This window comes from Pelophylax lessonae, assembly GCF_965119305.1.
Source record: "Pelophylax lessonae genome assembly, chromosome: 11".
Taxonomy (NCBI): Eukaryota; Metazoa; Chordata; class Amphibia; order Anura; family Ranidae; genus Pelophylax; species Pelophylax lessonae.
The window spans coordinates 70,367,270-70,394,342 of record NC_138778.1 but is presented as its reverse complement, the minus strand read 5'-3'; the positions used below and the strand labels follow the sequence as shown (position 1 = coordinate 70,394,342).

At 42.7% G+C, this 27,073-nt stretch overlaps 1 protein-coding gene across 1 annotated transcript in view; it reads right to left on the bottom strand.

Moving 5' to 3' along the window:
* The window catches only part of CNTNAP1 (contactin associated protein 1), a 261,388-nt gene that overhangs the window by 99,579 nt on the left and 134,736 nt on the right, over positions 1 to 27,073 (bottom strand). The window contains exons 13-17 of the mRNA XM_082271239.1: positions 22,779 to 22,982; positions 16,051 to 16,207; positions 15,680 to 15,807; positions 3,413 to 3,586; positions 570 to 788 (exon numbers count right to left, since the gene is read on the bottom strand). Of these exons, the coding sequence (XP_082127365.1) occupies positions 570 to 788; positions 3,413 to 3,586; positions 15,680 to 15,807; positions 16,051 to 16,207; positions 22,779 to 22,982 (882 nt within the window). The remainder of the gene's footprint in view (positions 1 to 569; positions 789 to 3,412; positions 3,587 to 15,679; positions 15,808 to 16,050; positions 16,208 to 22,778; positions 22,983 to 27,073) is intronic.

Genomic DNA, 27,073 nt, shown 5'->3' with positions numbered 1-27,073 from the left:
TTCACTCCCTGGTCATCTCTCGCGTCAACTACTGCAACTCCCTTCTCATTGGCTTACCTTTACATTTACTTCAATTCAGGCATTTACAGGATTGATGTGGAAAGGGTGTCTGTTGAAGAATTTAAGACTTTATGTACGCGTGTGCATTCTATATAATAATAATAATATAAGGCTTGGTCATAGTTTTTACAAAATATTGTTCTTCTCTCTTTTTTTCTCTCTCTCTTTCTTTCTCCCTTTTTTTGCTTTTAATATGAAATTGCCATTGTGTTTCTGCTATGATATGATGGGTAGTAAGAAATCGATACAAGGGATATAGTATTTTCATGCATTATTGCTATCTGATTATACTCCACTCCTTTACACACACTGGTATGGTAGATAATGTTATATAATGATGCAAATTCATTGTGAATGTTTATTTTCATTTCAATAAAAACTTTTTTTTCATGATAACAAAAAAAGCATAATTGTCAAGTAATTGAAGTTGGATTTGCTAGCAAAGTGTAAATACAATTTGCGTCCATGTACTCTAAGATCTACTGGATCAATTCTGCCTGTAAACTCACCTATGTAAAGTGGTCGATCATAAGATGTATTCAGGTAGGTCTGAATAGGGAAGTTGCGGATCACCCATGGAAGTCTGTCCACCTTGATTCGAGCAAGTTTGACGTTCATTTCAGCTTTTACTTCATGCCACTCATTGTCATTTAGAGGAAGTGGAGATTTTACAGTCACATTTTCATGGCCATTGCCAATGTCATAAATGAATGCCAAGTCAGTTGTTGCTGTTGCACACAAATTGATAATGGTGGAAGAAACAGATCATTTGCATATTGATATTAAGGCAATTATCACAATTACAAATTTCTGCTTTTGCTATTATCCAAAAATCACTTTGCAAATATTAATATCCTTAAAAAACAGATGGTGCCATTAAAATATGATTATTTTAATCATATGTGATGTGATGGATATACTGTAAAAATACAATTTAGGCATTCAACGCAAGATGAAAAGAAAAGTTCCATTTATATTTTAAGCCAACATTTTCTTTGTTTTCTTTTTTTTTGCATAGAGTAGAGAATAGATTGTCCTATTAGTGAGATTTAATGTACCATTCTGTCCTGTAGTGATAACTGTAAGTGAGAAAAATCCACTCCCAATCGAGGGACAGTTGTAGGAACAAATGTCCTCAATGGAAGATTTCCCCTCTATTTCTCCAAATTTTGAATTTCTCCCTACTTCCCTTCTGGTAACAATGGTTACCTCCTGAAGGGAAGGGAAGGGAAATACAAAATACAAAAGACAAATCTTCCGAGCAGGGACAAAGCAAGAAAACCAGACAGAGGTTCTAACACTTTCACACTCTATCCAAAACTGCAAAAAAACAAAAAACAAAAAACAAAAAAACAAACTGTGTCTAGTGCATAAGAGCCGTTTCACACTGAGGCGATCCTACTTCGAGGGGCGACCTGTGAAGTCGCTGTGCACAGCGACTTGCAGGGACTTCACACAATGGAAGTCTATGTAAGTCGCTCCCAGGTCGCCCCAAAGTAGTACAGGACCCTTTTTCTAAGTCGGAGCGACTTGTGTCGCTCCTATTAGAACAGGTCCTGTACTACTCAATGGTGAGCGACCGACTTGGATTGCCTGACAAGTCGCGCTAGTCTGAATGGGGTCTTAAAGAGGAGCCATTTTATTCTTTGAATCATTCTGCAAGAGAATTCAGCTAATGAAAACAATGGAAAAAACACTTTATACTTCACATCCCACAGATGTCTTAATTAAAGTGATGTTAAACTCTGTTTTTTAAGCACTTTCAGCAACTGATTTAATAGCTTATGGAGTATGACATTTCTTTATGTTTTAGTCCTTATTCCAGTTTAAGCTGGTGCCATGACCACTAACTTCAAACAAAAAGGAATGACCGCACTTCCGATGAATTTTCAGAAAAAGGAGTGTCTTTATTCCACATTAATCAAAATGGCAAATACAGGTACACACTGTGAGTGCAGGACAACCGGTGGACGCGTTTCACGACTGGATATGTCGCTTATTCATGTGATGAATAAGCGTCATATCCAGTCGTGAAACGCGTCCACCGGTTGTCCTGCACTCACAGTGTGTACCTGTATTTGCCATTTTGATTGATGTGGAATAAAGACACTCCTTTTTCTGAAAATTCATCGGAAGTGCGGTCATTCCTTTTTGTTTGAAGTTATCCTGGATTGCGGATCCGACCAGCACCTGATCCCAGTCTCACCTGGAGCGGTCTCCCCTGCCTGGACTTTGCCATGACCACTAATCCAGGTTTTCCTTTTCAGGGTGGCTTCTTTCTCTTGCACCATCCTATGGAGCAACCCTTGCTTACAGGGACTGGGAGTTGTGCCTCTCCATATGCATCAATTGAAAATCATAGCCCTGCCACCTTGGTTAGCAAGGCACTTTCCCCGCTGGCCCTTGCTCCTGACCACTCCACAGTTCCCTTCTTGCTGACAATATCCTGAACTACCTTTGCCTACTGCAGGTATCAGGATGCTGGGCCCGACCTGTTTGTCCCATGTAATCCTATTTTCATGTACATGATTTTAACTATACGTATACATATACATTTTTAGCATATATGTTTAGCATTGTTTTGTATCAGCATGATTGATTTATGTCACTATATACCACTAATAACAGTGAGGTCATGAGAGGAAGAGCTGTAGTACTCTAGCCACTCCCCCGGGGGAAGAGACACTCCCACTTAGGGGTAGGGACTGGATCAGTACATCACTACATAAACCAAGGAGAAAGCCATGACACAGTGGCTCTGAGGAAGAGGCTGGGCCTCGAAACGCGTCAGCCGTCAACTCATCAGTTATGAACGATTGTATGGACTACACCCGGACGTTTGAGCAATTGAGCTTGATATGACTTACTTTATCTACGTCTGTGAGTAGCCATTTTTTAATGTTACTTCAATAAAGCCTTCTATTGAGGATAATGCGCTAGGTCGGTGCGCCCTTTTTTGTTTCTTTGCTTTCAGTACCGGTGGACTACCCCAGTCCGTTATGGGCAGCAAGACCTAAGCCATCTAAGAAGCCAGTTGTGAGTCCCGGGAGAAGTGTGGTCGAGGGGCTTGGATACCAAGCGCAGGAGGAGGGTGGTCACACCTTATTGTTTTTTGGAGCCCGCACTGATAATTAACAGACCAAAACGCAGCAAATAAGAAATTCATTGTTTTGGTTTAAATATACTTTAAGTACCACTAATTCATAGCATTAAATGTCACCACTCCTTTCCCCATACTATGCATTTTTTAAGTCTTCATCAGAATCCATGTTAATAAAGGCATTCAAGACCCTGTATTTTTATTTGTATTTCTTGAAGGCATAGAATGGGAAAGCAAAAAAAGCTAACTTACTGTTCATCTCAATTCTAATAAAGATCAGGAAGTCACTGGCCATGTTCTCCAAAAAGGTTCCAGAGAGGGATGTAGTCTTGAAAAAGAAGGAGATATCCATACTGTTCCCAGGTTTAAAGGTTGGGAAAATGAGACGTGTTGCTTTCATAAAGGTCACAGTATTCCATGTGTTCCCTGACATATAATAAAATAAAAATCTTAGCAAACAGTATTAAATAATGAAAAACCTTCATTGGCTCAGATATTGCACCAAGCTAACCATAGTTTAAAAACATATTACAGTCAAGGTCTCCTTAAAACATGCAACCACTCCACTCCAAAGCAAGAAAGGACTTGTGAGTTCACCAATGTTTAAATAACTGGAACATTTTCAAAGGAGGACATTGATAATGCCTGGCGGGTGTTGTGTTGCTTTAAGGATGCTTTATGGTGCGCCAGAAAGCGCCTTATCCACCAGCGGGAGAGGATGTCCATTGAGGACTGTCGCAGACTGGTTCACAGTCTGCTCAGAGACTATAACCTGATGGATCTCATGGAGGAAGAGGAGGTCTGAAGATTTCCCCTTCCCCCACTCTCCCTTGTGTGTCTCTGTCCATTCAATAAAGCTTCGGGCCTGTGATTTCATTCCCCTCCCCTTACCCCACTCTCCCACCCCACCCCCCCATCACACCTGTTGCTTTTTTGAAATGTTATATTATATTGATATAGTTTGAGTAATGCAACGTATAGACAACGTTTTTTAGTTTCATGCTTTAGGGGTATTGCGGCGTCATGCATGATGTGATGGCACAGGGTATCCTTACTCCGCACAACACATCAGGCATCATACTGCAGAATGAATGTATTTGATTGAATGTATTTATTTGTATGACCGCAAATGTATTGTAATGTAGTGTATTTATGCGCTGCGTCGCAGTACAGGGGAGAATGTACCCCGACAAAGTATTGTTTTTTGTATATCTTTTATGCAAATAAAGATTACATTTTCAACCAAAAAAAATGTTTAAATAACTAGCCTGGCAGTGACAGCCCCAAGCACTAGATATGTAAAACATTAAACAGCCTTTGCTAAATCTGTAGATAGTACTGTTTCCTCCCAATAAGCTTCCTCAGAATTGCACTAGGGGCTCTTCTTGACAACATTTGAAGCACTACAAGACTGACATTACTATAGTAAATGAGAACAAGAAGATGACTTCAAGGCAATGATTTTCTGGAAACTCAAACAAATTATCCTCTCCAACCCATGAGGCAGTCACTAAGGCCCATTTACACTGGTCTATCTTGGTATGTTGCATTGATGGCACTGCAACATATTAGGGAATATAAATACCACACTGAAGTGTCAGGAAAGGATTCTTACTGTAAAATATGGCTTTACCTCACAGTTCTTTCTACCTTTGTAGGGGTTTATTGAAAAATATATTATTAACATAAAGTACATCCCACTGAAGATGTGGAGCTAAAGCAGGGTCTACATTCCATGATGTTACTTTGCAGTCCAGATTCTCTGCACACCCTGATATTTTTTGGTGTAATATTGAAAGTACAGAGATTTTATTTGAGACATAGGCAAGTACTGAACATCCAAACTGAAAGCTTTACTAATTTGCATTACGAGGGCTGTATCAAAAGTAATGCAAAAGTGGGTATTTTTTTTTTTGTTAACCTACATAGGTCATTCAAATTTCACATGTTGGTAGAGTAACTCTTCTTCTATAGTAACTATTCTTCTTTTTCATTACAGGTAAATAATGGATTCCAAGCAAAATCAATGTTCCATCATTGAATTCTTGATAAAGGAAAGGTATAGGCCCGGGGTCCTCAATAGGCGGACTCCGGGCCACCTCCGGACCCACACGGATTAAAATCTGGACCGCCGAAGCGATCTGCTTCCTTCTGTCTCAGCGGGGGGCAGAATGGAGAGGATCGGGAGGATCGGAGTGGCTGTGTTTAGCGCTGCATGATTACAAAAAGCCGAGTACAAGTTCTTCTTACCCGACGGAGAGGATGTCCTACAAAGTCCCGCCTCCTGGGCCGGCTCTTACCTATGATAGACAGAACACTGGTGACGTCTATCATAGGAGCCGGTGTCCAGGAGGCGGGACTTTGTAGGACATCCTCTCCGTCGGGTAAGAAGAACTTGTACTCGGCTTTTTGTAATCATGCAGCGCTAAACACAGCCACTCCGATCCTCTCAATTCTAACCCCCCAGCTGATGACAGAAGGAAGCAGACCGCTTCAGCGGTCCAGTTATTAATGGGGGCACGCACACTGGTCAATCTGCATTATTGGGGGCACGCACACTGGTCACTGCATTATTGGGGGCACACACACTTTTCACTCTGCATTATTGGGGGCACACACACTGGTCACTGCATTATTGGGGGCACACACACTGGTCACTCTGCATTATTGGGGGCACGCACACTGGTCACTCTGCATTATTGGGGGCACACACACTGGTCACTCTGCATTATTGGGGGCACACACACTGGTCGCTCTGCATTAATAGGGGCATGCACATGGTCACTCTGCATTATTGGGGGCACGCACACTGGTCACTGCATTATTGGGGGCGCACACACTTTTCACTCTGCATTATTGGGGCACACACACTGGTCACTGCATTATTGGGGGCACACACACTGGTCACTCTGCATTATTGAGGGCACACACACTGGTCAATCTGCATTATTGGGGGCACACACACTGGTCACTCTGCATTAATGGGGGCACGCACATGGTCGCTCTGCATTAATGGGGGCACGCACACTGGTCAATCTGCATTAATGGGGGCACGCACATGGTCGCTCTGCATTAATGGGGGCACGCACATGGTCGCTCTGCATTAATGGGGACACGCTCTGCATTAATAGGGGCACACACATGGTCGCTCTGCATTAATGGGGGCACGCACAGTCGCTCTGCATTAATGGGGACACGCTCTGCATTAATAGGGGCACACACATGGTCGCTCTGCATTAATGGGGGCACGCACATGGTCACTCTGCATTTGGGGAATGCCTTTTTTTGTTGTTGGCGTTCTGTATTTGGAATTTGACGGTCACTTTTCCGGACCTCGGACTGAATGGAAAATTTGTAAGTGGACCTTTCAAGTTTACATTTGAGTACCCCTGGTATAGGCTGTCCACATCCATAGAAGGCTACAGAATGTTTATGGAAACACCATTGACAAGAGTCACCAATGACAAGACATTGCTCTTGTTAATGTTTTAATCTCAGTAAACATTCTGTAACCTTCTGTGGATTTCAGTCTGCCTCCCTCCTTTGTCAAGAACTCAATAACGGCACATTGCTTCTACTTGGACACATAGGATACCACAGTCAAAACTGGGGGGGGGGGGGGGGACACTAATAATTTTCACCACTAAATCATCGCTCAGGTGTGAACGGGGCTAAAACTTCCAGGCTGCGTCCTCTCTCCTATCAGGTGTAGTATGAAAGTTTTGGAACAGAAGACAGGTATTTTAAAAAATTTAATCCCCAGCAATTGGCTGGGGATTTTCATTGTATTGCCTCCCCCCATTCTGGTGCCCTAAGCAGCCATTTGTGGGGGTAAGAAATCACTTAGGGCTTCAGTAACCCAGGTATGTAGGGAAGAGGAGGGGTGGTTGGTAGGTACTCATGGTTCCAGTACACCAGGTATGGATAGGATGATCAGTGGGGTATTTAGGGGTACCTTCGGTTCCAGTAGACCAGGTATGGGGCATTGTACGGTGGGGTATATGGGGTTTGTTAGGGGTAGGTGGTTGGTAGTTACTTACAGGCCAGATAGCACTCCCCCTCTGGGATGTCCACCTTGTACAGCCAGCTCCACACAAACACTGGCTCCATGGTCCCCAGTGCTGCCCCTGGACCCGCCCCCTCAAGTTCCCTGGTATCAATCTGCAGCAGTCTCCTGTAGGCACGCTCCATCCGGAGGGAGTTGTAGCTGATGAACAGCTTCTAGGTTTTCTGGCCCCCCTTGTAGAACCAGTGGACCTCCTCTGGGCTCTGCTCTCTTAGTTCCCCAAGTGAAAGAATGTCTAGCTTTGCCACTGATACCCCTCCATGTCTCTCATTCCCCCCCTGTATTTTTCTATTAACCACCCCCAGCCATGTTTCTGTATGTCTTTATCATCCACCTGTATATCTCTATTCTTCCCTCCATGTCCCTGTTATATACCCCTCCATACCTCAGTCCTCCCCTTGTATACCTCTTGGTTATCCCCCTGTACATTTCAATTATCCTCTCTATGTCTCTCAGTCCTCCCTTCATTTGCCTTTCATATACTCCTCCATGTCTCTCAGTCCTCCCTCCATATCCCTCTTATATACCCCTCCATGTCTCTATGTCCTCCCTCCATATTCCTCTCATATACCCCTACATGTCTCCCAGTCTGCCCTGCATGTCTCTTAGTCCTCTCTTTATGTCTCTACGTACCCCTTCATGTCTCTCAGTCCTCCCTCCATATCCCTCTCAATTACCCCTCTGTGTCTCAGTCCTCGTTTTGTATGTTTCTTGGTTATTCCCCTGTATATTTCTGTTATCCCCTTCATGTCTCTCAGTCCTCCTCCATATCCCTGTCATATACCCCTCCGTGTCTCAGTCTTTCTTTTGTATGTTTCTTGGTTATCCCCCTGTATATTTCTGTTATCCCCTTCATGTCTCTCAGTCCTCCTCCATATCCCTCTCATATACCCCTGCATGTCTCTCAGTCCTTCCTCCATATCTCTCTCATATATCCCTCAGGGCCGAAACTAGGGGGGCACATGCCCCTGGGGCCAAATTGAGGGGGGGGGGTTCCAAATTGAGAGGGTCCATTGTCTGCCGTGCTGACACTAGCTGGGATTTACAAAGTAGTTGGATCAGGCTAGACCAGTGATGGCGAACCTTGGAACCCCAGATGTTTTGAAACTACATTTCCCATGATGCTTAACTACACTGCAGAGTGCATAAGCATCATGGGAAATGTCGTTTCAAAACAACTAGGGTGCCAAGGTTCACCATCACTGGGCTAGACTGACCTGGCTAAGCCGCTAAGCTGCATTTACGGAAAGCCGAGATCACACACTGGCTGCTCTGTAAGCCCGAACTGCTGCTGATCACAGGGGAGCCAGGATCCAGACCCGAGGGATTCAGCCTGCTACCTTGCTGCCTTAAAGTCAGACCTGGGCAGGAAGGGCGGTGGTGGCAGCATTTGCTAGAAACGATCAGCTGTATTTTCCTCCTGCAGCTGCTGAAAGCCAGATTCAATGGCTACAGGAGGAAAATACAGCCGATGGTGATCGGTTCTAGTAAATGCTACCCTCTCCACTCCTCCTCTCCTCTCTTTGTGCTGCCTGCATACCCCCTGTCCTTTGACTCCACTCCCCTGACTCCTGAGCACTTCTTATTCATTCACTGTCCAGTGCAGCTGAGGTTGCAGAGAAAGGAATTGAAGAATTTGTGTCCTCAATTCCTTTCTCTGTCTCAGAATTGAGACATCAGGGATCTGTTCAGACCCCTGATTTTTCACAAAAGCCCCCCAACGGGCTCCTAAACAAATTGTAAAAAAAAAAAAAATATATAAATGAATATTGTAAAAAAAAAAAATAGAAAAAATATTATTGTAAAAGAAATAAAAAAACAATAAAAAAACTACTGACACTGCCCTATTGACACTATCCTCTGCCCGACTGACACCTTTTACTGCTCTACTGACTGACACATTCTCCTCCCTATTAATGCCAACCTACTGATGCCATCCACTGCCCTACTGAAACCAGCCTTTCCCCAACTGACACTGTCCACTGCCCTACTGACGTTGTCCATTCCCCTACTGACACCAACCTCTCCCCAACGGACACCGTCCACTGCCCTACTTACACCATCCACTGCTCTACTGACACCTACCACTGATCGACTGACACCACCCATTGTCCTATTAACACCAGTCTCTCCCCTACTGACCCTTTCCACTGCTCTACTGACACCGTTCACTGATCTACTGCCATCCACTGCTATACTGACACCAACCTCTACCCTACAGACACTGTCTACTGCCCTACTGATGTCAACCTTTGCCCTACTGACACTTTCCACTGCTCTATTGACACCAACCACTGCTTTACTGACACCAACCTCTCCCTTAATGACCCCTTCCACTGCTTTACCTGACACAAACCTCTCCCCTACTGACCCCTTCCACTGCTCTACTGACACCATCCACTGCTCTACTGATACTGTCCACTGCCCTACTAACAACAATCTCTGCCCTACTGACATTGTCCACAAACTATCCACTGCCCTACTGACACTGTCCACACACTGTCCACTGCTCTACTGACTTACACTGTCAGCTTATAAGGTAGACCAAGTTCATTTTTACAGTGACATTTGTTTTAGCAATCTTAGTATATTTTATGGGTACAAGAATGCTACTGTTTCATTTAACCATGCTCCTTTAGGCCCCTCCAACTGTTAATGCAATTTAGCCACACCCACTGTTCACTGTGGCACTCCTTGGGACAATCCTATAGTGCAGTGATGGTGAACCTTGGCACCCCAGATGTTTTGGCACTACATTTCCCATGATGCTAATGCATTCTGCGGTGTAGTTGAGCTTCATGGGAAATGTAGTTCCAAAACATCTGGGGTGCCAAGGTTCGCCATCACTGCTATAGTGTATACTACAAAAAAATAAAAATTGGCTTGATGAAATGACGAAAACCCTAGCTGCCATGCCAGAAGAAAGAAGCAGCGCGCCACATTGCTGCTTTTCTTGGGGCACCCAAAGATGCCCCAGATCTTTTAATATCTTATAGTGTATACTACAAAATAAATAAATAAATAAATAATTGAATTGCAAGTGGCAAACCTAGCCGTCATGCCAGAAGAAAGCAGCAGTACTTTATGTGGAGATTTCAAGCCTCGACCCCAGGCAGGTTGGGAGGGGTGCCGCCGGGAAGGAAGAACAGACAAAGATCCGCTTCTTGGATCACTTTTACTTTCTTGGTGGCGCCCCTCCTATTTTGATACAGAAGTGAGGCTTGAAATCACTATTACCAAAACTTTGAAATGACTAATACATATATTATTATTACCATTCTATGGCTTACCTACAGTATCTCACAAAAGTGAGTACACCCCTCACATTTAAATATTTTATTATATCTTTTCATGTGACAACACTGAAGAAATGATACTTTGCTACAATGTAAAGTACTGAGTGTACAGCTTGTATAACAGTGTCAATTTGCTGTCCCCTCAGAATAACCCAGCACACAGCCATTAATGTCTAAACCGCTGGCAACAAAAGTGAGTACACCCCTAAATGAAAAAGTCTAAATTGGGCCCAAAGTGTCAATATTTTTTGTGTGCCCACCATTATTTTCCAGCACTGCCTTAATCTTCTTGAGCATGGAGTTCACCAGAGCGTCCCAGGTTGCCACTGGAGTCCTCTTCCACTCCTCCATGATGACATCACAAAGCTGGTGGATGTAAGAGACCTTGTGCCTCTCCTCCACCTTCCATATGAGGATGCCCCACAGATGCTCAATAGGGTTTAGGTCTGGAGACATGCTTGGCCAGTCCATCACCTTTACCCTCAGTTCTTTAGCAAGGCAGTGGTTGTCTTGGAGGTGTGTTTGGGGTCGTATGTTGGAATACTACCCTGTGGCCCAGTCTCTGAAGGGAGGGGATTATGCTCTGCTTCATTATGTCACAGTAAATGTTGGTATTCATGGTTCCCTCAATGAATTGTAGCTCCCCAGTGCCGTCACCACTGATGCAGCACCAGACCATGACACTCCCACCACCATGCTTGACTGTAGGGAAGACACACTGGTCTTTGTATTTCTCACCTGGTTGCCGCCACACACGATTGACACCATCTGAACCAAACAGGTTTATCTTGGTCTCATCAGACCACAGGACATGGTTCTAGTAATCCATGTCCTTAATCTGCTTGTTTTCACTAAACTGTTTGGGGGCTTTCTTGTGCGTCCTCTTTAGAAGAGGCTTCCTCCTGGGACGACATCCATGCAGACCAATTGGATGCAGTCTGCGGCGTATGGTCTGAGCACTGACAGGCTGACCCCCTACCCCTTTAACCTTTGTAGCAATGCTGGGTAGCAATGCTGGCAGCACTCATATGTCTATTTCCCAAAGACAACCTCTGAATATGACGCTGAGCACGTGCACTTAACTTCTTTGGTCGACCATGGAGAGGCCTGTTGTGAGTGGAACCTGTCCTGTTAAACCACTGTATGGTCTTGGCCACTGTGCTGCAGTTCAGTTTCAGGGTCTTGGCAATCTTCTTATAGCCTAGGACACCTTTATGTAGAACAACAATTCTTTTTTTTCAGATCCTCTGAGAGTTCTTTGCCATGAGGTGCCATGTTGAACTTCCAGTGACCAGTATGAGAGAGTGAGAGCGATAACACACCTACTCCCCATTCACACCTGAGACCTTGTAATTCTAAGGAGTCACATGACACCAAGGAGGAAAAATGGCTAATTGGGCCCAATTTGAACATTTTCACTTAGGGGTGTACTCGCTTTTGTTGCCAGCGGTTTAAACATTAATGGCTGTGTGTTGAGTTATTTTGAGGGGATGGTATGTTTACACTGTTATACAAGCTGTACACTCACTACTTTAATTTGTAGCAATGTGTCATTTCTCTAGTGTTGTCACATGAAAAGATACAATAAAATATTTACACAAATGTAAGGGGTGAGATACTGTATGTGAAATGCTGTATGTATATATTACATTTCCCTCTCTGGGCAGGGAGCTAGGAGTGTGTGGATTGAGAACTTCTCTCTGGGGGGGGGGGGGGGGCAAAACTGAGTATTTGCCCAGGTGAAAGAATGTCTAGCTTCACCACGAATACCCCTCCATGTCTCTTAGTCCCCCCCCCCCTGTATTTTTCTAATAACCACCCTCAACCATTTTTCTGTTTGTTTTTATCATCCACCTGTTTATCTCTATTCTCCCCTCCGTGTCCCTCTCATATACCCAACCATATCTCAGTTCTCCCCTTGTATGTCTCTTGGTTATCCCCCTGTACATTTCTATTATCCCCTCCATGTTTCTCAATCCTCCCTCCATATCCCTCTCATATACCCCATGCATGTCTTCCAGTCAGAAGTATTTTCTTCTTCAATGGTGTTTAATGAAAAATGTCAATTTTTACGGAAATAAGAAAAGATATATCTGGCAATAGTTGTACATATAAATGTGCAACAACAATTTCCGTAATAAAATCCATTAAGCGTACAGACAGAAAACATGCGCCTATGAATGATAAATTGACTCACATTATTTCTATATGAAATCTGGCCAGATAATGAATAAAATGAATTCAGATCTTTGGGTTATATAAAAATTATTACATTGAAACAATGATGCGTATTTACATTCCAATATTATATTGAGTGTATAGTATATACCATGCATACATATAATTTTATATTGTGACGGTGCTGTGCCCTGCCACGGGGTGAAAAGAGGCCCAGGATTCTCATTGAAACAGCTTGAGGTCCGGTTCACACTGATGCGATGCGGGAAGGCTGCGAACTCGCAGCCTGTTCCCGCATCGCACACGCACCCCCGGCAGTTCACACTGCCATATGCGATCCGCTGGGGGTGTCAATGTAATCTTAACGACACCCCCAGTTTGATCGCATATCGCAGTGCGATCGTGCAGTTCGCACAGGATCGGATCGCACAAGTGTGAACCGCTGTGCGATCCGATCCTGATGCGGCTGCAAAAATGCCTCCTGTGCGTGTTTGCTGCGGGTGCGATGCGAATTTAGCCATACAGTTTGTATGGCTAAACTCGCACCGCACAGCCGATCGCATGTAATGTCGGAGTAGTGCGCTCCGACATTACATGCGAACCCCGCACACGCACAAGTGTGAACCGGGGCTGAGACTCTCCGGGAAGAGGGGGTGCTTAATCCAGTGGAAATAGTTTTTTGAGTTTCCTCATCAGTTGGTAAAACCCAGTTTTGGGACCTGGAGCAAGAAGATCTCTTGGAGATTTGGGAGGGATGAAATTCCCGACACACTGATTGTGCAGATGTGCACTGGGTTTTTTTGTAGAGTCATGGCTAGGGTTCAGATGGGAGCAAGAGCAGCAATTATCTGTAAGTTATGTGCACAGACTTGTGTTTGAAGACCCGTCTGCAGGAGGTAGACAAAGGGCATAGAGGGTAAGGCCAGGGCAGTAGTTCTGCATGCATAAACCTGGAGGCTGATGTACTTCTTTGTATGGAAATACTGAAAACCCCAGTGAGGGAAACTCATTTGATTTTGCTTTCTGGATGTTTGCTGAACTTCGTTTAATTAAACTGGGGAAAAAAAGATGAATGGTGGTGTCCTTAAAAGCGCTACTATTTGAAGTGAGTTCTCTCTCTCTCTATATATATACTGTATATATATTTACACAGTGCCTTAAAAAAGTATTCATACCCCTTGAAATGTTCCACATTTTGTCATGTTACAGCCAAAAACGTAAATGCATTTTATTAGTATTTTATGTGACAGGCCAACACAAATGGCACAATATTGTAAAGTGGAAGAAAAATTATGAATGGTTTTCCAAATTGTTTACAAATAAAATGTGAAAAGGGTGGCATGCATTTGTAATCAGCCCCCCTGAGTCAATACTTTTCGCTGTAATTACAGCTGCAAGTCTTTTTGGGTATGTCTCTATCAGCTTTGCACACCTACAAGTGACATTTTTGCCCATTCTTCTTTGCACAATAGCTCAAGCTCTGTCAGATTGGATGGGGAGCATCTGTGAACAGCAATTTTCAAGTCTTGCCACAGATTCTCAATTATATTTAGGTCTGGACTTTGACTGGTCCTTTCTAACACATGAATATGCTTTGATCGATTCTAAACCATTCCATTGCAGCTCTGGTTGTATGTTTAGGGTTGTTGTCTTGCTGGAAGGTGAACCTCTGCCCCAGTCTCAAGTCTTTTGCAGATTCTAACAGGTTTTCTTCTAAGATTGCCCTGTATTTACTCTAACTCTAACCAGCTTCCCTGTCCCTGCTGAAGAAAAGCATCCCCCACAACTTGATGCTGCCACCACCATATTTTACGGTGAGGATGGTGTGTGCAGTGTTAGTTTTCTGCCACACATAGTGTTTTGCCATCAGTTATCCTTCCATTTTGGTTTAACTATCTTGGAGTGTCCTTCAGTGTGGGTAAACAGGAAAAATAGTGACAATGTTATATTTGCATTTATTAGCGTGTTTATTTTGGCAGATTATAATGGTACATACGATCGTATAATCTATTGCATCAAGCAATTCAGAAGTTGAAGGACAGCATAGGTTTTGCTTCCATTTACTGGGCAATGTCAAAATAAACAATGGCACACTAGGACGAAGCATTACTCTTTATTAGTTACATTTTTGGGCCCAGGCTTGTTGAACCGGGTGGATAACCACCTGACCCCTTGGAAGATTTGCACACTTCATGACCAGGCCATTTTTTGCAATACAGCACCGCGTTACCTTAACTGACCAATTGCGACGCTGTACCCAAATAATACTGTATGTATGTCCTTTTTTTTTACCACAAATAGAGCTTTCATTTGGTGGTATTTGATGAGCTTTGCGATTTAAATTTTTTGCACTATAAACAAAAAAAAAAGACCGTCAATTTTGAAAAAAAAAAGATATATATATATATATATATATATATATATATATATTTACTTTCTGCTATAAAACAAATCCCCCCCAAAAAATTGAAACAAATCGCATTTATTCATAATATAGGCCAATATGTATTCTGCTATATATTTTTGGTAAAAAAAAAAAACCCCAATAAGCGTATATTGTTTGGTTTGTGCAAAAGTTTCAGCATCCGCACACTATGGGATATTTTTCTTTATTTATTATTAATAGTAATGGTGGCAATCAGCAGTTTATAGCGGGACTCCGATACTGCAGTGGACAATTAGACACTGACACTTTTTGGGGACCAGTGACATTGTTAAAGTGATCAGTGCTAAAAAATATGCACTGTCACTGTACTAATGACACTGGCTGGGAAGGGGTTAATATCAAAGGGTTAAATGTGTTCCTAGCCAGTGCTTGTGTACTGTGGGGGAGGTGCTTTTAATTAGGGAAGGTATTGATCATTGTTCCTGCTTTGCAGTGCCACCTTGCCGCCATATAAGTACCTTATACTGGCGGCAAGTGGATAAGGAACATTGCTGAACATATCTTTATTCTTGAATATGGAAGATATTACTTACTGTCTCCATAGCAACGCAGAGGTCCAACCAAAAACCAAGCTTCAGAACTAGTGCGGTTGGTATCTCCGACAACTACTTGGGTCACTGGTAAATGATCACGGAAAGTCAATAACCCTCTGTCATAGCGCCTAAAAGAAAGGTATATTCGTTTTATTGATCATCTTCAACCTCATATGTTTTTTCGACAACTGCAAATATCAGCTTAAGGACTGCCAGCTATAACTGAATTCAGTACAAAAAAATAGAATAGTTTTGAAATATTTAGTGATTATTGCAATACCTTTTAGTCACGTCAGCAGTTTATGCAATATTTTCAGAGGTAACTGGCTTATAAGAATATTTCTGATGAATAGAAATATGTTTTCACTTACCACTGAAGGTGATCAGCATCACAATTACAGTACAATTTTGGGTCTGCACATCTTTTCTCGATGCCACAAGCACATCTCTGAATTCCAGGGTTAGAGCCACCCCAGTAAAAATGTCTCTCATTATTTCTTCCCATCCAAAAGCTAAAAGGCAATCCCACTGGAAGAGGACAATATGGGAACAGTCAGCAGTATCACTGCAACAGGAGAAGGAGATATAATTTTACAAAAACACACCTTACTAATTAAGGCTAATCTCCAGTATAATTAGAGTATCGCACTGTCTGATTCTGTCATTTGAATTCCTATCCCACTTTGTACCCCTTGTTGCAAAAATAAATAAACATAATCAAATTGTAAAGCATTCGTCTCTGGTAATGCACCTCAAGAATGACACCCCTGACCCCCCACAAATTAAAATACTTTAAGATGTCAATGATAGTAATTAAAAAAAATATATACTGTATATCTACCTCGTTTCCTCTATCTTTTCTGGCAGGCCCCGGTGTAGCTTCCTAAAACACTTTTTAAAACTATTGAGACCATCCTCACATCATTCATCTGGGGGTGAGAGGCCAGCCCAGATCTCTTTGCATACCCTGAAAATCCCAAATACAGCCAGGGGTTTGGCTGTCCCTGAACTCCAGGTCTATTATCTAGCATCACAATTGACTCATGTCCATGCTTGGTTCTTCTGATCTCCAGAATGCGGCAGTTACTACTCTGGTGGCCGTGATGGGCTTCTACGAGGCCCTGTTGAATTTGTTGTACAGGAAAGGTCCTTATCCCCCGGGCGGGGCTGGAATTCTGCGTCTGTGTCCCACTTGTTGTTGATTCTTCACAAAAAATTACAGTTTTATATCTTTATGTTTGAAGCCTGAAATGTGGCAAAAGGTCGCAAAGTTCAAGGGGGTCGAATACTTTCGCAATGCACTGTATATACAGTATCTTTGAACAGATTATCACTATCTTCTGCCAGGGGAGGATTGTGAGTTTTTGTTATGCATCTATTGAGAAGAGCAGATTTGGAATCCTTCAGCTCTGCTGTTCTCTATTCATTTGGAAGAATGTATATCAATGACTGCTGAAAGATTCATGCCATGAATCTAAAATCCCGGAAGCCTCTCCAGTCCACCAACATTAACTGGTAGATTCATGCTGGATATTTAAACTCCTGGAAATACTGTACTTCCAGCCCTCTAAGGGCAGGTTTTCCCAGTTTCCCATTCTGTTATACTCTCTGTGATGACCCTGCACTCCCAGCAATGTCAGTCATCGGTATTCTGGTATTACACGTTTAAGGTCAGGCCAGTATTGTATTGGGGTTCCATGGTTTATGTCAGGACCAGGGCCATGGCATATTGTAAGTATTTGTACCTGATTTGCGTTCATTTTCATAGGGCTCTGCTTCAAGTTAGCCAAGTATTCTGGGCATTCTGGGACAGAGTCATTGCAGTGCTCTATCTGTTCCTGTCTCTGTTGCTCATTTTTAGAGTGAGCTGAGGCACCCCTTTCATGCTGTGTCAAGTGTGGGGATCCGGCCACAGTTTTCCTACTTTTTCCTTACTGGTGTTCTGCAATGGTCCTGCTTTTCTTCACTGACAACAAGCTTGCAAGAGTTCTAAAAGGCCAACAGAAGGCTGATAGCCTAGAAAGCAAACATTCTACTGCAGCTAAGACATAAGGGCTTGTTGACTATCCTCCGGATCCTGTGTAGCTCAAATGGCCTATGCATACTGTTGGTCTCAGGAATTTACAACCAGTCGCTCTGGGCAAAGGCAGAGACCAATGCGCTTCCCTTTTTATCCACCTGTTACTGTGTAGTCTCAAAGGTAGCTGGCCCCGAAAGTCTTTACTTCTTTGCGACTGGCACAAAGTAGTAGTTAGACTATGGCCTATTTTATTGCGAAGCCAAAGGTATCAGTGAATATAGATGACTCTGGTCTTAAGCTTTTGGTAAAGAATAAGGGCCTCCCACATAGCAACTGATTGCAGTCAGCAGATGACTTTATATTTCAATACTGTCAGTCTGCCAGGGGTCTATTATCTCATTTCTCACATATGTCTTTTCCCAGTACATATGCATGGGGCCCTTAATTCAATGTCTGCATGATCTTTGTGCAAGAAGTGTTTAATCTGAGTGAATGTGAGGGACACTGCCTATTCAGATTGACTCTTGACTTAGTGATACGTCTGGCTTAATGAGCACCCATCTTCCTGACAAAAGAAGCCTAAGAAATCAATTTACAAGTATTCTTCCTCATTAAATGCTAGGAAACATCCATTTTTTGTTTCTCTACTCCCTCAACCTTACTAAGACCCCTGAAGCTTGGCTTCCAGTCCACCTGCATGGTCCAGAACTCTAGGTCTGCCATATCCTTGGACAAGCCTTCCTCTGTATGAAGGTGTGTCCCCTGCTTTCCAAAGTGGGACATACAAGGGTTAAAACCGCGGTTTGCTTCTCATCTATACATTTTATCACCCAACCCATATCACCACTCTGATTAGCAGTTCTTCATCAAGCCCTTTTCGATGCTCAATTTCTGTACCAGCATTTTTTAACGCCTGCCTTCATCAGGGAGATTTATAGCTACTATGGACAACAAGGCCACATACTTTCATGTCCTCTTCTTTCTAGTGCATCATTTCCTATGTTTTGCAGTGGGGTCCCTATTCTACTAGTCCATGTACCTATTCTTCTGCCTCTCATCTGCACCTCGGGTGTTCATCAAGAAGCTATCCCCAGTAAACGCCCTACTATGCTCTTGTGACATGCCAATTGTGAATTATTTCAATAACCTTCTGTTGAAGAGACAGTCAGTGTGGGCTCTGTTGAATAATGTGACTTTGACTATCCAGATTTTACAGAGGTTCTAGTGAATACTGAACCTCCAAAAATTGTTGTAACTGTCTCATCGTTTGGAGTACCCGGGTCTGGTTCTGCATACAGCTCAGGCGAGAGTGTTTCTTGCATAGGAAAAACTCCAGACTCCCTGATCTTATATTTGAGCTTTCTAATCCAGAAGCCACCTGACTTTTCCATGAGAGTTTCTTGGTCTGATGATAGCCTTATTTGAGGCAGTCCCATTAGCCAAGTTTCTCTCCAGACCTTTCCAACACAACATTCTAATATCATGGGATAATTCTCCCCAGTCCAGACTGATTCATTTGTTGCCAACATCCAGGTTGTCCCTGGCTTGGTGGCTTCAGAATCCCACTCTGGAATCAGGGAAGTCTTTTCCTCCACTTTTTTGTTGATTCCAAATAATGGAAGCCAGCTTGTCAGCTTCCAGATAGTCAGAAGGAGTCTTCGGTACCCAGCCAGTGCAGGGGACATTTTCAGAGGTGGAGTCTGTCAATCGAAAACCTGGAGCTGCAGGCAATTTCAGGCAATGCTGAACCATCGTGTTGGAAGGTCACCTAATCCGGATTTAAGTCAGTTACCGTAAAGATGTCCATAATCCATTAGGATGAAGCCAGGTGTCTTACCACAGCATGAGAGGTACATTGGATTCTAGCTTGTCCTGGGCAGAACTTCATGTTCCAACCATGTCTGTTGTGTAAATGCCAGATAGCATCTGGACTCCAGGAGTTGTCCTTACACCTGGAGGAGTTTTGGGACTTGTGTCCCAGGTGAAGGATATCTAAATTCTAGGTTTAACAACAAACTGAATGGGTTTGTCTCCAGGTACAGGGATACTCTGTGATTTATTCCTTTCCTCCCCTGAAACTTTTTTCTTACCATCATTGTCTGTTTTGTATGATCAAGATAGAGGGCAATCTGATGACCCTAATGCTCCAGAAATTATAATATGCCAACCCGATAAGATCATAAACAGATGCTTTGTGCACATTCTAGTTCTGTCAGGATCAATTTACTATTCTGTTTCATGTTTACAATCTCTAACAGCATTGTGAGAGGAATACTCTGTTTTCCTGCAGTTTTTGTCTGGACCAGCATTTACCAGCTTTTAGCACCTTCAAGGTCCAGATTTTTTGCTCTGTATATCTTTTCTGAGTCTTTCACTTCTTAGTTTAAACCTTACACAGGGAATCTTCCATGTAGCTCCACCTCTATTTCCCTTTAAATTTGTGGGATCTGAATATGGTTTTCTCTGCACTCCATGGCTGTCGGAATCCATTTCTCTCTTTACCCTGTCCAAAAAGTGGTATTTCCTATAGCCATGATCTCTATTAGGCGAATATCTGAACTAGTGGCCTTATCTTTGCAAGAACCCTATCTGGCTGTAGTTCTCCAAATAAAAATTCCCTTCATAGGTTTCAAGCTGTGAGTCTCTCAGCAACTCTTCTTTTAGAAATACTGGTTCCTTTTAGTCATCCTAAATGGGCCCCAGAAGAGTATAAGGTGTCCTGGCATTATATGTCTTATGCTTATACTTTATAAATGTCTTTAAGATTTTATATGCCCCAGCTTTTATTTATCTTGCTCCAGTTAAGCTTCCAGAACATCAAATCACTTTTGTGATTTGGTATGAATCCCGTAAGGGTACACCCTCTTTTCAATCCAACTTAGGATGGTTCAGGCAGACCATTATCCAAGCTTCTGGTCTTTGGGATCAGATTCCACCCTTTCCTGTCAAGGTGATCAGGGAGTGCTTCTTGATTTTTTCCGGCATTGCGCACATTTTTCTAGATTTGCAAGGCTGCAAACTGGTCCTCTGTTTAGAGTTTTTATTCCTACCAGACTGATGTTCGTGACTCATATGATTCCATCTTCGGGTGTTAGATTCTTCATAAGACTCTTTGAGCTATTGGCATTCCTTAAGTGGATGCTAAAGAAAATTACATTTTTGCACACTGTATACTCACTGTAAAATCCTTTTCTTGTAGTCAATTGAGGGACTCAGGTCCCTCCCGGCTGTTTTTATTGATGCTCTTGGTACTACACTGAGGCATAATAGTTGTGGGCAGGGTTATCCTGTGGTGGCCCTTTGATTATTGTTTTTTAGTGTCCATTTCTCCTGAACGAACCAATATAGCCAAAAGTCTTGAATTCTAAGATTTCATTTATCCCTTAATAGACTCCTAGAAGAGGATTTCATGGTGAGTGCAAAAAATCCTATTTTTCCTAAGAAATAGAATAATTTAACTGTTATACCTAAAATCGAAAGGTTAAAGCGGTAGTAAACTGCTTGGTCATATGTACCTACATGTAAGCTTTTACTAAAAGTATCTGTAGGCAAAATGAATATCTCCTAAATTTGCACTGTTTAGTAGATGTTTACAATTTCTGCAGCCAGTGATTTCACCGGTGCATACTCACTGCACTCTGAATTGAGCGCTCACTGAACGTGCCTTCAATCCAGAACTCTGTGCCATGGTTGTGACTCCTGTGCATATGTACGGCAGTGCCGTCATTGCGGCTCAGTCATTCAAATGGCTGAAATCATGAACCTGAAAGGAAGACCGGGTGAAGATGGGAGCCCTGTCAGCAGTGTACGCTGACTGGAGGGATCCCCTTTACAGGTAAGTCTGTCATAATGTGCTAGTATTATGCCATTTACTTGTAGGGGGACTATTTTTTTATAAGACTTTACTGCTGTTTTAACTGTCTAACAGTGATTTATTAGCATAGTAAATCAGTAAACCTTTAGCATAATATTTCTGATTTGAAACAGCAAAGCTCTTAAAGCTGAACTGTTCTCCTGTACTGAAATTCCTTACTTTCTTTTCACTGCACACTGGGATCTTCTCAAAGTGTACTTTAGAAACTGCAGTAAGTCAGATGCATACCGCCTCATTTCTGGGATGAGGATGTCTAGCATCATCTGGCCTATTTCTCCTAAGGCTTAATGTGCTCGCTTGCCACTTTTATACATTGGATTTCAGCTTTAATTTTAATAATTGAGGCTCAGCATCCCATGTGACCGTTACCTAGGGCAGTCTGCATACAGATTTCACTTGCCGAGGAACACCCATCCAGGCATTTTCATACTTTATACAGCTCATGTTACGTATCTTCCAAATCTATTGGTATAGATCCCATATCTCACCCCCCCCTCTCTCATCCCCTCTCTCTTTCTCACCCCCTCTCTCTCTCTCTTACCCACTCTCTTTTTTCTCACCCCTTCTTTCTCTCTCTCTCACCCCCTCTTTCTAGGCCCCTTTTCTCTCTCACCCCTCTCCCCCCCCACCTCTGAAGAAGTGGAGCTCAAATAGGAAGAAGTTGAGCGTAAAGAGGAAGGGGTGGGTCCTAAACAGAAAGGGGTGGGCAAAATTTATATGGGGGAAGCGCCCGATTTTAGTCTTGCCTAGGGCAGTGCAAATCCAACATATACCACTGGGTGGGGACAGTGGTCAGGGAAGAGGCAGAGGGGTGGAAATCCACACACCAGGAAGACTCCATCCCATCTGCCCCAGATACCTCATTCATTGCTTGTTGTTAGTTCATTTAAGGTCTAGTAGGAAAGGGTAGTAGAAAAGTATATACAGGAAGCCTGAGTGGTCTTGAAATTTTCATTGGTGTTTTTAAAGGAAGCAGTTAGATATTGCATTAACACAATGTTCTTCGTGTTAGCAAACCAAAGTATACAAAAGAAGGATCCATACATTTTGGCTTTACAAAGGAATTTAGTGGATTTAATGGATTTATCTACCGTTCCAGGCTCAATGTGAAAAGCACTCACAATAGTTGCCTATTAGTATAAATCCAGAACGCATTAGATAATACAAGAAATGGCATTATTGATAATTCATAGGAAATCTCTTACTTGGTGTATTGAGGAGCCTGGACTTGTAGCAGGATAATTCTATCATCTGCTCACAGTATTCTGATCCATTAGCCAATGCAGACACCTCTCCCCAAGAAGCATTCCAGTAATGCACCTCTCCTAAGAACGGCTGGTCTGGACTGGAGCCAGCAACTTTAGTGCGATAGTACCGGTCGTGTTGTACTGTGGTCCAAGCTCTTTCCTCTAAAATGCAACAACACAGCAACAGTCAGATATTTATATTATTCTTGAATTAAACATTACAAAAACTTAGAAACTGATTCTAGAATGTTAACAAAAGGCTTACTGTAATTACTGCAGTGATTATAAGCAATATCTGATCAGTATACAAAGTCTTACAGTTTTTTTTTTTTTTGGAAACAGCCAAAGCTTAAATAGAAAAGCTTGTCATCTGCCAGTAGGTTGCAGAGAAGGACCTTTGCTCTCTGTATGGAATCAGATTTCTCTCTGCAGATGTCAAATGCACCCCCTGCTGAGTCAGACCTGCCATCAGCAAAGTTTATGTTTCCTACAGATTGCAGAGTTCTAGCTCTGTCGGGTGCTGTTCTAGTTGCATGCTGGGTAAGTAAGGGAGCAACTGCCATAGACTGGCCCCTTTGGCTAACTGAGGCACTATGTGCACAGGAAACTCTCCTGGGCTCTAAGGCAGTGGCACCCTAGGGAGGCCCCCATATTGTCTAACCAGCATCACCAGTAGCCTGTTCATTACCTTCCTCTGGTCTTAAAGTAATGGGATCCAATAGCTGTCTCACTCAGCACAAGTTTTCTTTCAAGGAGACATTTCCATCTTGGGGTTAGGAAGGAAGACTTCACACAACTATAGCCCTTGAATTCTATACTGAAACGCAGTTGATTTACATATTTACATAATTTTAATCACCCACATGAAGATGGTGCATTCCTTAATTGCAAACAAAAAACACAAGAGATGAGAGTCAAGTTGAGGAGCAGCCCAAGGAGCAGACCTAAGCGACCCTACACTCCAAGCCAAAGGATGTGAGTAGTTTTCTTCCTTACCACCCTTTAAAGAGGAAGATTTAGAAAGTTAAGCCTTGAAAATAACATCTTTGTATGCCTTGACCCTTGCACTGACTTCATGACCAATACCTCCCAGGTGGACTTCTGCCAGACTTATTTATACATACCCATCTTTCCAAAATGCCCCACACTGGCAGTGTCAGGGCTGGCACTTCCTGCTATCTACAGCATACCCAGCTCAAAACTCTTGGGACCCCTCTAGCAGCTACCTAGGCACATGCACTGCCTACTGTTTGCTACCTGTTTCCCAACCTAACTATGACAACATGTAGTGGCCAGTTTGGGGAATTTTATCTGTCACAATAAAGTATCACATATAACTCCAGGAGCAGGTGCCAGCATTGTGTGTTTTCACTGAAGTTTGGCTGACAGGAGCCTCAGTGCACTACCACTTACACTCTAAGCAGGCTGTTCGGGTTAAGCGGAAGGTTTGTGTTTTCCTTGGAATTAGTCAGCCATTGTATCTTTGGTATTTAAGTTTGAAAAAAAAAAAAGATTCAGGTACGTCCTGTTCAACATTTTCTGATTTTTATTCTCTAGGAATCCTATAGCCCTGCTTCTTTTGCTTCCCGAGGAAGAAATCTAAAAGTTTTTTGAAGTTGTCGACACTCTCAGTTAGTACCACTTCCTGGTGGAAGGAGTTTAGCATTTTTACTGTCCTAAGTGTAAAGAATGCTTTCTGCATTCTAAGGTAAAACCTTCATTTTCCTAACCTCAGATTGGGGCTGTCCCCTTCGTGGACCCTAGATTAAACAGTTTATTGCCGTTATTGGAGTCACCATTGATATATCTTGTACAAGGTAATCATATCCCATCTTAACCACTTTACCACCGGAGGATTTTGCTGTCTTCCGTCCAGGCCACTTTTTGCGATTCGGCGCTGTGCGAATTCAACTGACAATTGCGCGGTTGTGCGACGCCGTACCCAAACGAAATTTACGTCCTTTTTTTCCCACAAACAGAGCTTTCTTTTGGTGGTATTTGATCACCTGTGCGATTTTTACTTTTTGTGCTATAAACAAAAAAAGAGCATTTATTTTGAAAAAATAACAATATTTTTAACATTTTTTTATATGAAATTCCCCCCAAAAAAGATGTAAAAACCAATTTCTTTAAAAATTTTTGGCCAATTTGTTTTCTGCTACCTATGTTTAGTAAAAAAAATCACAATAAGCGTATTTTGATTGGTTTGCGCAAAAGTTATTGCGTTTACTAACAAAGGGAAAGATTTCTGTCATTTTTGGTGTTTTTTTTTTAACGCGTAATGGCGGCGATCTGCGATTTTTTTTGCGGGACTGCGACATTGCGGCAGACAGATCGGACCCTTGACTGACATTTTTGACACTTTTGGGGGTACCAGTGACATTACTGCAGTAATCAGTGCTATATATATGCACTGTTACTGTAAAAATGACACTGACAGGGAAGGGGTTAATTTTATTGGAGAGGGAGGGGTTAATGTATGCCTGGTGCTTACTGACGTGTAGGGGGGGAGGTGACTGAGTGAGTCATGGACAGATCAGATGTCCAGCTATGCTGAACAGTCCGATCTGTCACTCCCTGTCACTATGGAGATCCGCCCACTTGTGTTTACACAGGCGGGCGGATCTCCACACTAGATCCCCGGCGATCGGGGCAGAGCAGCGGCGATCGCCGCTGCTCCTCCCCTGGCCCGACTCCTGCTGTGAATGAAAACAGCGGGAGCGAGCCTCCGGCAGCGCGCAAGCGCCGCCCAGAAGGGGGAGTGTCTGACGACGTAGTACTACGTCGTCAGACGATAACGAGCCACTTTGCCGCAGTAATATTACTGTGGGCGGAGGTAAAGTGGTTAAACACCTCTTTTCCAGAGTGAATACAGTGCCTTGTTTCCCACATTTTGTCATGTTACAACCAAAAATGTAAATGTATTATTATTGGTGTTTTTTATGATTGACCAACACAAAGTATATCTGAAAAATATTATAAATATCTCAAAAGTGTGGCGTGCATTTGTATTCAGCCCCCTTTACTTTGATACCCCTAACTAAAATCTAGTGGAACCAATTGCCTTCAGAATTCACCTAATTAGTAAATAGAGTCCAGCTGTGTGTAATTGAATCTCAGAGGTTTGTTAGAGAACCTTGGTGAACAAACAGCATCATGAAGGTCAAGGAACAACACCAGAAGGGGCAGGGATAAAGTTGTGGAGACGTTTAAAGCAGGGTTAGGTAACAAAACAAACATTTCAAGCTTTAAACATCTCTTGGAGCACTGTTCAATCCATCATCTGAAAATAGAAAGAGTATGGCACAACTGCAAACCTACCAAGACATGGCCGTCCACCTAAACTGACAGGCAAGGCAAGGAGAGCAATAATCAGAGAAGCAGCCAAGAGGCCCATGGTAACTCTGGAGGAAGTGCAGGGATCCACAGCTCAGGTAGGAGAATCTGTCCACAGAACAACTATCAGTCATGCACTCCACAAATCCAGCCTTTTTGGAAGAGTGGCAAGAAGAAAGCCATTGTTGAAAGAAAGCCATAAGAAGTCCCGTTTGCAGTTTGTGAGAAGCCATGTGGGGGACACAGCAAACATGTGAAAGAAGGTACTCTGGTAAGAGGAGACCAAAAATTAACTTTTTGGCCTAAAAGCAAAACGCTATGTGTGGCAGAAAACGAACACTGCACATAACCCTGAACACACCATTCCCACCGTGAAACATGGTGGTGGCAGCATCATGTTGTGGGATGCTTTTCTTCAGCAGGGACAGGGAAGCTGGTCAGAGTTGATGGGGAAATGGATTGAAGTGCCAAATACAGGGCGATCTTAGAACACCTGTTAGAGTCTGCAAAAGACTTGAGACTAGGGTGGAGGTTCACCTTCCAACAGGGCAATGACCCTAAACCAGACTTGTATAAAGTACTCGAAATTTCTACTTGAGTAAAAGTACAAGTGCTCGATCAAAAAATTACTTGAGTAGAAGTGGAAGTGCTCGCAGAAAAAGTTACTTAAGTAGAAGTACTAAAGTATTCAACATTTTTTTTACTTAAGTATTGCAAGTAGTTTTTTCAAAAAATTTGCTACTTAAGTACTAAAAGTAAAAAGTACTAGTAGTTTTGAAAAAAAAATTCTACTCAAGTACTGAAAGTAGAAGTACAAGTACTGTGTTATGTAGTTATTAAAGAAAGAAGTCAAAAGTATGAACATCATATTGTTTTTATTATTTCAAATGATTTATTCAAATGATTAACCTGTATTT